Consider the following 13260-nt stretch of genomic DNA (forward strand, 5'->3'; position numbering starts at 1 on the left):
CCGTTTCAGGTTGGTTTAGACCTTCATGTCCTCATGCCTAATCCTTAGGCAGACAATTTATTTGTTTTTCTAACCAGTCAGTACAGAGCTCTGCTGTTCAGTTGGTCAAACATGCTACAAAACAGAATACTGGAAGTATAAATATGTGGAAGGTTACCAGTAGTTTAGCTTTCTTTCCTCCCACTCTAGTTGGTATTGAGGGTGGTCTGTCTGGAGAAGCACAACTTCCTTCAAAAGACATCTGCTTATGATATATTTTAATATAAGTGGATACACATTTAGAAATATTTGTAATTAAAGCCTCTGAGGAGAAAAAGATAAAAAAAAGCAACAGAGTATTTACTAAGTGATGATTTCTTCAAGACTCTATTTCTTTGTACATCACACAAGAATTCAGCTATCAGTATTTGAAAAGATATACTCAGAGGAGCTTCCTGGTGTATACCTTCCTTAGAATAGCATGTCTTCATGATGCAAACTATCTCATAACCCTGTCTCGAGGGCAATGATGTTTCCCCCTATTGTGTAAATAAAAGAGTTCCACAGAAAGCTGACAGAGCCAAAATAAAACAGGTTTTGTGTCTAAGGCTGTTCTGATGAAAATCTCACTAATTGAAAGGACAAGTTACAGAAAAAAACATTGATCTTTGAAAACAAATCTGTTGCAGCCTACTGAGATTTCCAGTTGAATGTGTGGTGGCCTGTATTTAAAGAAATTCCATTACAGGCAAACATGCTCAGAAACCTTTTTCTTTTTTTGCCTTTTTTTTTTAAGTCACCACCTTTATGGAGTTAAAGGCAGTTGGTGTAATTACCAACAAGGTACCCCTGTGTGTGGTCTGTGATGCCAGCAGGTCTGTTCTTGTAGATTGCATGCAGGTTTGTCTTCAGACTGTTCTCACATTCTTTTATTTGTCACTGTTGAGTCACAAAATGTTTTGCCTGGCATTAATCATGAAGTGGCAAGTGTGTTATTTATCTTTAATCCCAATGATTAGACTATGGAGTAGCATTCAAGTAACATTTGAGTCCTTTTTTTGTTCCTTTCCCCCTCGCTTCACACTTGATGTGAATTCTGTGTACTGCATTGGATAGATGCAGGGTCAGGAAGCATCAGTGAAGTACTAATGGAAGCGACTTCCGATGCTATTAATGAAAATATGACTCATGTTCTAAGGATTTGCAGTTGGATTGCTGTAACTTTTGGTATTTCTCTTTCATTGTTTTCAGTAGTTGTTTTCCTAGAACACGCAGTGATCATGAAAGAATTACTATATTAAAAACAACAGCAACGTACTCGTTTGTTCAAACTCCTCCTGCTATGGATGAATGGTGTGTTAGTCGCACACAGCATTTCTACACAGTAGATGCACTTGGAATTTTCTTCTGATCTTTGCTATTCAGAAATATCTTTAGTGGGGAAAAAAGGCAAATACTCAGATAATAAACATCTCAGGGTGTTTTTGTAGTGAACAGACAGAATTCACTTATTGGTGTGAATCAGTTCTCTGTTTCTGGGCAGCTGGAAATAATATCATAATTGCAGGGAGAAAATACTGAAAAAAATCTGTATAGCGTTTTTTCTGTGATAACGTTCAGATTTCTTTTTGTTGACAGTAGAAGTGATTAAGATGGTAAATCACATAAAACCCTGAGCTGTATGCCAGAAGGAATTTCCTGAAGCCCTGGTCCTCTTTTTCGGGGCTGTATAGTGGTATGGGGGTGAACTCTATGCCCCCAGGCCACTGAGACAGTAAGTGTGAGCCACAGGATGGACTTGGGAAACAATGGGAAATTCCCAGTTCCTTTGTGATTCCAGGAAAGTAATTTATTGTAGTCTGTTTACCCACTCTTGGAAAATGACAATAAGTTTTCACAGTCTGATTCAAGTAAAGTCTGTTACAAGTGTGTGTGATGATCAGACTCACCAGTAGTGGCAGCCAAGCAGGAAAGCTGAGAACATTTACTGTTTCTTAGATGACTGCTTGGAGCACCCATATTCAATCTGAATGCCACTTATGTTTGTTTCTGAATCTGTATATAAAAGTGTATTTTTGTATACATAGAGGTGTAAAATGGGCTGGAGAGCAGCAAAACTCATTTTGAGGTTTGGGGTTTTTTTCTGGTTTATGATAGGGAGTTGAAGAGCTTGCCATGCTCTTGTTGGCTTTTTCCTTGGTAGAACTTGTGCAAATAGTGCTTCCCTTCTTGGCTTTGTTAGAAATCTCTGCAGGATGAGAGAACAGAAGCTTGAGTTCATTTTATTATTTCTGTTTAAGTATTCTGACATAGTTTTTCTGGTATGCCAATACAACAGGAATGGAAAATTGACATTTCATTATAAATCCTTCATAATTTCTTGTCTGTTTTCCTTTTTGTCCTCTTCAGTGTCATCCTATCTGTTGCTTCTACAGTTTCTCCAGTAGCCAATTTTTCAGTGGTGTATGACATGTAGGCATTCAGTTGCCATTTATTTATTTCAAAATCTCTCATGAAATTTCATTAAAGGATCAATTAGAAAAGATCTGAATGTGTAATGAGTTCAATGTGATGAATGGAGTTTACTATGAAATTACTGTATAAAGGTAAATTCAGGGTTTTAAAGGATGGCTTCAGCCATGCAGCACATGTCCTGTGAAACCTATGCTGCCACTTTGGTGCTAGGTCTTGGTTGTGTTTGTGTGCTGGGACATTTCATGTGTGGGCAGATACACTGCATAGCTTGATCTGTAAATGAATGGCTTCTGCATTTTGCTGATTTGAGGATACCCTGCTGGTGCATCTTGGGTCTGTGAGATCTGTAAGGAAAAGGGCACTGTACAGTGAACTGCTCATGGCTCCCTAATATCTGGTGAGCACACATGTCTGCATGTTTCTGACAGGTAGCAAATGAACTGGATGTATCAAATAAAGTGGTTCAGCAGCCTCAGTCTTCATAAGCTAAGTTATTTATTTTAATTGCTCTTGTTGTTTAATGAGGATCTTAACATTAAGGTATTTCCTCGGGTCTGTTTGGATCTATTTGAACTGAGGACAAGCAAGAGAATCCAGTAGTTCTAGTCTTACCCTATCATCTTGCCTGCCTTGGAGACAAAAAAGAGTAAGTAGCCCAGCTGAGAAATAATTTTTGTGTCTTGTTTGCTGCACATTGGAGACATGCAAGAATTGCAGAATGGTTGAGGCTGAGAGGAACCTCTGAAGGTCATCTGGTCCAACTCCTTGCTGAGGTAGGCTCACCTAGAGCCAGCTGCCTGGGACCGTATCTAGACAGTTTTCAACTATCTCCAAGCATGGAGAAGCAGCTTTGGAATTGTTTCCAGCTAAGCTGCTCCAGAGTGTGTTAGTGGCTGCCCTCAAGCACTGCAGGTGCACAGCTCCCAAGGGACAGGGAGATGAGGTTCAGCTCTGAATGCGCCCTGCATACCTACTGGCTTCCTTGATGACTGAAAACTGACAAACATCATCCATGTGAACATGTGGAAATCCAAATGAGCAATGGTATTTCACCTTGAAGAGTAAGATTTCTGTTGAAATAGGTCAGCTTTTATAAAGAGGCACTCCAGAACTTCTGTGGGGTTTTTGTAGTAGTACTTTGTAGTACTTCTTTTGGGCAAGGCTTAAGGTATACAAGCATACTCACCTAGGCTGCTTTCAAGACCTGACCTAGAAGTATTCCAGTACTAAAAGTTTTTAAATCTGACTAGTTTCCACTGCCTGGAAGAAAGAAATGCCAGAACAGGAATGTACTGAAATCACGAGCAGTAACTGAAGCAGCTCATCTATTCTGTTGTTCTGCAAGATGGTTTCTGTACATCTTAACACCCTACCCAATTTTCTTCGGCATTACAACTTCAACAATGAACGTACAGAGGCCACGGAGAAAAATAAAGTGGCTTTTGTTCCATGTCCCCTGTTCTCCAGATGTTCCATGCCATCAGGGAAGGGGCAGGGGTCAGCAGAGTATTGCAGTGGGTACTGCTCCCACAGGGGCCGTGCTTCTCCGAGTTATAATCGAAGCAGGAATGTGCAGTGATCAGCATGAAAACTCTACTTCTTGGATGAGTAACCTTTATTTTTTTGTTGGAAAAGTTTCCCACTGAGATCATCTGACATTAAATTGTGTCAAGTTCACTCGTATTTTTATTACTTTGCAAGAAAATTGATAGACAATCAGGTAGCTAGCTCTGTGTTGTGTTTTCTCATGCTTGCCCCATCCTCCCCTCTGCAGGTATTCTTATAGGGAAATACAGTCTTTTTAAATCACAAAAGCCTTTGGTAGTTACTTTTATTTTCTGTAGTACGTGTATGGTTGGACAGCATCTAGCATGACTCTTAAAAACTTCTCTTTTTTTGGGTGTCTTCTCATATTCTTACCTCTCAATCTTGATCCTAGAAGTTTTATAGAAGGATTAAGCGACCTGAAAAGGGAGCAATTAAAGCTGTCTCAGTTGGTGGTGCACAGACATGATACATGTCATTATTTTTTGTCTGAGTCCAAGGCAAACACAAAAGGTTTTGGTTTGTTTTGGTCTTTTTTCTTCTTCTATTAGTTCATGGGTTCAAAGATTTTTTTTTTAACATATTGAGGTATTATTAAAGTGGACTTTCCTGGATTTACTTTTCTTTTTAAATAAGGAAACCAGATTTGTGTGGCTGTTTCATAAATTCTGTTCCTTTAAATCAATTTTTCACAAAGGCAACTTATGAAAGGGCTTATCTTGAAGCAATTTGAGCATTTTGTAAACAACCAGATCTTGGATGGCCTTAGCCCCACTCAGCTATCATATGCAAGAGGTTTTAAAACCTTCCTACCGTCCCTCAGAGCAGATGTGTCCTATTTCACAAGGCTGTATACTTTTGTCCCATTGTGTCTTGAAAATTATAATTCTGTGATAGTTTTTCTCCTTTGACTTTTCAAAAAGTGAGTCAGATGCAATTCCCTTACGGCAGTGGGGTGCTGTCCTTTCATACGCTGTCTCTTGGCCAGTGCCGTGTCATGGAGCAGAGAATGCAGGACAGATGCTTCACGCCTGGCATACTCAGCTGTTCTGAGAATGAAACTGCAGCGTGCAACTGGCAAGTTCTGCTGGAGGCAGCATGTGCTGGCTGTTCATGTGTGACCTTTTTGTACTCAGTAACTTGACTAACTCTGCTCAGAGAGATTTTTTTAAAAAAATCAGATGTGAAATTTAGGCAACTGACTTTCTGACCAGAGTTCAGAGAGGTGGGTGAGCAGCATGGACTGCCCGCCAGGTTCTTGGAGTGTGTGGAGCTACAAGGGATTGAATTACACCGGGTTAAGAAGTTTCTCTCTCCTTAGCTGAGAGTTTTGTCCCCACTGAGCTGACATGCAGCTCAACTGATCACACATGCTCTGCCAGACCAGTAGAAAAATCAGCTAAGTTGTGCTATTTTAATTACTGCTGCCACACCATAAACTGGGAAACACTGACAGAATGCTGGCCTGTATAGTGCAGCAATCCATAGTTGTCTCAACATAAAAGAATTACAAATTTTGACTCCTAATGAGTAGTAACAGCCTTAAAAGTGAGACACATGTACCCAAGTCTCTTGTTTTTTTTTAGCCAATCACCCCAGCTGGTGACACAGTGAAGCAGTGTTCTTGCAGTAAGTCTGCCTTGCTGAAACATGGCTTCTTTGGGGCCAGTGCTGAAGAATGATCAAAGAAATAAACCATCTGTGAGAAGATATTTTATACAGGACCTTTAATAATTTACAATTACATATGCTATAATTTTACTTTAAGTTCAAAATCTCTTTTACCCAAAAGACCAATCTACTTCATCTTGCATCTTTTTGCTGCCAATGCTTTGATGGGAATTAAAGAACTGGATGAAGTCTAGTTGTTGAAAAATGTACTACAAATTCTTACTGTGATTGGATATTTGCTGAGCTGTACTTCTGAATAGCATCTAAGTGCCTTGTAGTTACTCATCAAGCTTTTTTTGAATGTATCTTTTCAGAAGACCTTAATAATCTCTTTATTAAAGGTAATATTTTATGCATGGAATCACTGACAAAAATTATTTTTCTTTATTTGGCTAAAGCTACCCAGAGTGAGGAGCGGCTGTGTGCATTTAAAGACCCCTATCAGCAGGACCATGGAATCAGTGAGAGCCGAATCTCCCAGGAGAATGGCACAATTTTGTGCATGAAAGGTAGTACCTGCTATGGACTTTGGGAAAAAACACGAGAAGGAGACATACATCTTGTAAAACAAGGTATGTAACAGTTCAGTTTTAATGCAGTAGTTTTGTAACTTATTTCCCTTCTTTGTGATCTAGCCAGCTCATCCAAAGCTGCACAGGTGCAGAACTAAACTTCTTGCACATTGTTAAAATGCATAATTTTAAACTTCCCATTTAACTATTTTAAATGTGAACAGAAAGTTTGTTTAAAATAATAACTTCTAAAAGAGACCAAAGGCATCGATGTACAGCTGAAAGAAGAATTTCTTGTTACATAGGATGTCCAGAGGAAGATGGCTTTCTTGAATTTCAGTATATGTATTGATGTAATGATAAATTTAACAGCAAGTGTCTTATTAAGTAAAAAGTGTATATTCATATTGATTGGATGTTTGTTTACAAAGGAAATTGCAGCTATAGTTCAGATATCAGTACTGTAATTCAGTGATGTTCTGTGGGGAGAATGAAGGTCGGAGGTGTGGAGGGCCTTGCAGTTTCTGAAGACAGGTTTTGATTGTGATTCTCAGGGATTCTTCTCTTTTTTACTTGGATGCAAGTTAATGTAGTATAAGGCTGAATGAAAATGCAGCTGGTGTTTACAAATAGCCTGTGGAGTTGTAGTCCATGATTCCTGTTTGATCTGGCAATCTGCTGAAGGGAGCAGCTTGACTCCTCACCTCTGCCCCACTGCTGCCCCTTTCCCTTCCAGGTATTTGTGATTTAATGACATTTAACTGCTGTTGACCATGCTTGGGAATGAACAGTTGCTGCAGGGACAAAGAACCTGGTATGAACCAGGCAATAAGCTGTGGTCCTGTAGAAAAGTCCAGTGATGCTGTCAGTGAGGAAGGGCAGAATTTTGAAAATTATACAAGAAGCACCAAGCTGTAGATGCAGTCTTGTGTCCTAAGGAAGGGATTGGGTCACAACTCATTTAGTCTGTGGACCAGAAAATGGTGTTATGGTCTTTGGTATCAGAGAGATGAGGAATAGCATATTTCTGCTTAGAAGGCTCAGAAATTCAGATTTTATCATAGTAAGGCAACAGCTGAATGTTGGCCTTCATCCCTGCGCATATTTTCTTTTCCTTGGCTATGGGGAGTTCTAAAAGAAATTCTTCAGGTTTAGGTTTAAAAGATGGTAGTAAAGTCAGACAAGCAAATTATGATAACTGTTTTCACCCCACTATGTAATGTTTAATCAGGTAATGTATGGATTTCTGTAGGTGTGTTTATCCAGTCAGTAGAATTAATTTTATGCTTACTTGAAAAAGAAAGAAAAGTAATTTGCTTCTTTTTGCAGGTTGCTGGTCTCATATAGGAGACCCCCAGGAGTGTCACTTTGAAGAGTGTATAGTTACAACCACCCCTTCCTTGATTCAGAATGGAACATACCGCTTCTGCTGCTGCAGTACAGACCTGTGTAATGTCAACTTCACAGAAAACTTCCCACCTCCTGACCCCACTGATACAACACCTTACAGTAAGTCAGATGTTTGTGTTTCTGTCTTTTCATGGTATAAAGATTTTAAGGAAAGAGCTTTCTTTTTGTGCTACTGTTAAATGTGAAACCTGTGACCTTTCTGTGTCACAGAGATGGCAAACAGAACAGAGCTTTCCCTTAGGAAGTTTGTCACACTCATATTCCACGTTGCTCCACAAAGAAATGCTTACAAGATTGTTTGTATTGGCAACTGCTGAATACAGATTACATTTTTCAAAATGGTCTCTAATCTTTTCTGTTTTAATATTTGGATGCTCAACCTCAGAAGCCTATGGAGGTATTCAGAAGATTCATGACTTCTGTTGAGAAGAGGCCAGTGGTTTCATTAACACTATGGTACCTTTGGAAAGGTACTGACCTGTCTGGTCAGTCATGAATCACAGGTAGTTTTGAGTGGTAGAACTGGTCTTGTATCAGAAGTTCTCTCCAACAGTCTCTGAAATCTGACTTCTTTCTTTTGCATATCTCTGGTAAGGGCTAACTTTGACATAATGTTCAAAGAATATTAGTTTGAGCAATGTAATTTTCTTTTCAGTTATTTATTATCAAATCAGCCTAACATACAGATCCAAATCAAGGGATCAGACCCCTTCACCTGGTATGTCAGAAGCAAGATCATAATTAGCAGGTACACTGCTACACTGTGTTCCAAAAGTTAAGAACCTGTAAAGAAGCTGAGTTAGTGGCCTAATCTAAACATTTGGATGGCCTTTTCTACATAAGAATTGTGAGAGGGAAGTTGAATAAAGTTAGGTATGTAAATGGAGGTACAACAGTTCTGTATATCAGGAGTGCTTTATCAGTGGAAAGTATTTTGGGAAATGAAGGTGTGTAATTGGATAGCATTTACAGCTGTAGAATGTCAAATGAATAGCTTGTGTTTAGGAATGATAGTGTTTGAATTAACTTCAGTGTGAAGATGCTGATACTTATCACTGGTGCTTTCAAAAATGGCTGTAGGGTCTGGTATTTGTAAGGAAATTGGATCAAAATGAGGGTTCGGTTTGGCATGCTAAAAACCAGTGATCTTTAACTTGGAAAGTGTGTACAGTATGAATGGGTAAAGAAAGTTGGTAGAACATGCTGCCCTTTGGTTGACAGTACTGTTTGTACAACCAGTAAACAATCACCATTTGGAATCAGTGTCACTGTGCAGTGCAGAACAGACTCTGCTTGACTTTGGTAAGAGTCATCCCCAAATGTAACTGGAGTTAGTGTTGTGCAGGGAAATTAGACAGGAGGAAAAACAGCTGTAAAGGTAATTCCTTGTCCCTTTCTGGAAGACCAGGTTATTACCAAATGATTTGTGCTTGTTCTTCTCAAAGGATAAAAATTACAAGCTGAATTGATTCAGTTGTTGAGCAATAAGATCTTCAAATAATTTTAAATGGATTTTTTGATACCAAAGGATCTATCTTGACTTGCAAAGGGGTGGGGGGCGATGGGGTGGATTAAATCTGCAACACAGTCCTTAATTCACCCAGCTGTAATTGAGTGCTGCAGCCTACATTTCTACTGACTCAAACTGTTTTGTGTTATTGTGTCACCTTCCATTTTCATAATAGGCAAATTTGGCTTTAGGCATAAGCACAAGCAAAGGAGGTTGCTTCAGAGCACAATTGTCTGTCTGCTTTGACTGGGTTAGGAGATGGAGATGGGCCATTCCAGCAGCAAGGATGGCCTTGTTTACCACTCTGGTGTTTTATTTGTGAAGCTCTACCATTGCTGCATCTGACAGAGATGGGGCTGCTCCTGGCTGTTCATATCCAGCACTCTGGTACAACCATTCTGGAGGTACAGGATACTTGAGAAAGCTGAAGGGGTGAAAAAGCAGGGAGGCTGCAGCACACAGACCCCTGCAGTGTTGCTGACCCACATTCCAAGTGGTGGAGTGTTCATGGTCTCTCAGCTCCTTCCAGAACCCAGTTTTGTGCTAGATTGTGCAAAATAAGATATATTTTGGCACATGTATTAAGTACAGAATTCTTTGGCAAGGTTGAGTTTTTATAGAATTTTTGGGAAGCTTTGTATTAGTTACTGGATACCTTTCTTGGGCACTCTTCCAGCCTTTCTGTTATAGTTGACAGAATGCTGTAAGGACATTAGCAAGGTTAGCTGCACAGGCTGTGGCAATCTGTGTTTCCATACCTTTTAGATTATTAAATTGAACAGGTCACAGTCACATGGGAAATCTTCTGCAGAAGGTTATTTCACTATAGCCTGTGAACTGTAAGAGCATTATTTTTCATCTATATTTTTGATAAATAAAATTCTTGAATGGCCCAAAGTAAGGTATGAGACCTCCTAGACAATCCTGGAAATGTTGAAGTGGAGGTGACTGGTGTACAATTATGTGAAGCCTGATTAATTCAGCCAACAGATAACTAAGTATTTGTAAATGGTTTTTTTCTCATTTCCAGTAAAATCATACAGAATAAAAAGTTCCTGGAATGACAAGCAGAAATTCAGCTGTAGTTTAAAACCTAATGGAACCCGAAGACCTTGCTGATGACCCTAATCAATTTAAAGCTTAATTTTTAAGGAAATTTGCAGTTATTCTTTTAAAGATGTTTCCTTGCAGCCAAATTAAGGATCTGTGGAAACAGCAGAATACTGTTAGGCCCTTGAGCTAAATCCACCCAGAATAAGAATGGAATAAAACAATTACTTTATACAATTTTTTGGTTGCCATTTTTCTATGATACTGAACAGTGGTGTGTTGAAAGATACAGCTAGACCATAAATGATTCAAGAAGACAAAATTAAGATCTTAATACATGTTAGATATACCAAACTATCATTGTCGTAACATATAGCAATTAGAAAAATTAAGTGTAACATTTAAGATACTGTCAGTGTTGGTTTTTAGGATGTCAAAACATTTATCTCACAACTGTATCTGTGTAGAACAGAACAGTTTGTTGGTTTTTTTTAAATTTATGTTTGATTAGAATATAAATACATAGAATATAAATACGTATAATCCAACCTGTCCTGTAACAAAATTTTTATACAAATGAAATATAAGATGGAGGACAAACAGGTTCTTGAAGCCTGAAATTTAATCCTTACTGCTTCCTAATGTGCAGCTGGTAATTTAAAACAATCATATGTCTGAGTAGTTATAATATTCATCTCTTCTATCTTAAAGATAATCCAGGCAGATTTGAGTAGCTGTTGGTTGCTAATCCCTCCAGCTAGAATTTTGCAAATACTGTAGGATGGGTGATAGTCTAGAAGCCACACTCTGGAGGTATTAAAAAGGCAGAGATTAAGATAGTTGTATCCTGATGCCAGGAGAAGTAGTGGTTGGAGAATGGTGTCTGTTTCTCATTTCAAGATTTGCCCGTGGAGTTTGGAGCTGCTCAAATGTAGACGTTCAGAAACAACCGCTCATCCTCTATCTTTAACTTGCACTTTTGCAAGAAAAGGGAAATATGTACTTTCTTCTTTGATAAATCTCTCATGGATAGATTCACTGTTCTTCCATCTTATATTTTCAGTCAGTATACTCATATACCCCTTAACCCTCTCTAAAAGGGGCCAGCTGTGGCTTCCTGGGTCAGTGTGTTGAGATGTATTTACTTTGTTGGCCTTGTCAAATATTTAGTTTGACATGCTAAATATCTGCCTGTTATGACTACAGAATGCTTCCTAAATTCTGAGACTGTTTTGAAGACAAATTTATTAGTTCTTCAATCATTCATAATAGCCAGTTAAATAGAAATTAAGTAGCTAAAGACTTAAATGATCTCTCTTGTTGGTCATAGATATATTGCTGTAATGAAACATTCACATTAAAATAACATCAAGATGAAAGAGTAATTTTTAATTATTTTTTCCCTTAAGGCTGCTTCCTGGTGCTGCAAATAAATTAATGTAGCAGCAACTGAGTGTTAAGAATGCATTTTTCTATGACAGGTGGTGTATTTGTGTGATATGTGGAAAAAATCCCTGGCAAGAGTTGAGCAGTTACTGGTACATGTGGTTGAATATTATATAGGGTTTTCATCTCATAACAGCAAATGGTGGCTGCAATTTTTAGAGGATTTAGGAAACCTCTGTTAAATAAGAGCACTGAGTTGTGGATAGAAAGAGATCACCTCACACAATCAAGGAAGTTATTCTTCACTCTGAAACACTGATAACAGGCTTATCTTTCCAGTGTAACCTTCTTGCCTCTCTTTGCCAGCCTTCTTGCTATGTATATGAAATAGATATGTAAAAGTCTGTCTTGAAGTGTTCATGGAATTGTGTGGAAACTTTGACAAAAGCTACAATTAAAAAAAAAGAAGTAATTACAAATGTATGTGGCTGGGACAGGTTAATTATGATAGTAATGAGACAGTTTTCATTTAACTATTGTTTTTGAGAGGCAGCAGTTAGACTCATGTAGCTGTGGGCATGTGGCCCAATCTAACTCCCACTGAAGCTGAATTAGATCATGTCAGGCTAATTTTGGAAAGTTGTAACTCTGCTCACTCTCAGTTGTCTTGAACTGCTTTTTCTGGAGAACAGCATCCGATATTAATTTATAATTGAAATGCATTTACTTCAGCTGGGTTGGAGCACCTGAGCAGCTAAGTTTGTAGCTGATGTTTAAGCTGGTCTTTAATTTCTGATCTGCCTAATCTAAAAACCACTCTGTAAATAAACTTTTTCCTTCATGTGCATTATTCTTTTTGTTTTCAGGTGATTTAGATGTAAAGAGGAAATGACAAAGCTTTGCAAGGTGGCAGATCTCAGGTTTTAAAAGATGAAGGTGGGAGTGATCTACACATGGATTAAAACTTGTACCCTTGAAATGATTGGGAGTCAGTGAGGCACCTTCAGTGAGGAGACATTCTATCTTGTTAATGCACCTTCCCTATGCTATAAGGCAGGGGAGGAAATAGTAAGACAGTAATTAAGGGCCTAAATATCTCCTAAAAAAAAGAAATTTACTTTGAGACAGTTAAGCATTTGATGCAAGAGGATGGTACTGTGCCTCTGAGGAAGTTGCTTTAGGGTGCTGTAGAAAATGAAGTTGCTGAACTGCTGAAGGAGGTACAGGTGAATGTGAATGGAGATTTCTTAGTATGTGTCTCTCTTAAGAGATTTAATGTGGAGCAGCTGATAGAGAGAGGGGGAAATGAAATGTAGGGCTTTTTTTAACAATTTCTTAATATACTGGCTTCATTATGAAATATTTGGATTTTTAGCCAGCTGTTAACAAACATGTCTTCTCCTGAACCTTCAGTTGCCTTTCTGTCTAAAATTTAGTGCTTAGTGGGGTGTTTTTGCTGTTTATTTGGTTACAGGAAATTAATTAACTGTGGAGGCGGCTGTGACACTGGGTACACATTGCTACAAATGCTTAGTGATAAGCATTGAGAAATGTTGTCTAATTAAGGCTATGTCTTGTGTCATTGCAACTGAGGGAAAAGTGATGGTGTTGTGGATTAGGGTAGGGGAGAAAGAGTAGAAGTGAAAGTTTTTGCAGGAATCACAGTATTAAAGCAATTGCTATAGAAGGTTATTTAGAAATTCAAGTGAAAGCCTTAACTTC

The 13260-nt window shown here is 38.5% G+C and overlaps 1 protein-coding gene across 1 annotated transcript in view; it reads left to right on the forward strand.

The window, feature by feature from the left end:
• The window catches only part of BMPR2 (bone morphogenetic protein receptor type 2), a 104906-nt gene that overhangs the window by 45368 nt on the left and 46278 nt on the right, over positions 1-13260 (forward strand). Inside the window, exons 2-3 of the mRNA XM_054636119.2 lie at positions 6069-6242; positions 7512-7691. Coding sequence (XP_054492094.1) covers positions 6069-6242; positions 7512-7691 — 354 coding nt within the window. The remainder of the gene's footprint in view (positions 1-6068; positions 6243-7511; positions 7692-13260) is intronic.

The sequence above is a fragment of the Agelaius phoeniceus genome, chromosome 7 (genome assembly GCF_051311805.1).
Source record: "Agelaius phoeniceus isolate bAgePho1 chromosome 7, bAgePho1.hap1, whole genome shotgun sequence".
NCBI classification, from domain to species: domain Eukaryota; kingdom Metazoa; phylum Chordata; class Aves; order Passeriformes; family Icteridae; genus Agelaius; species Agelaius phoeniceus.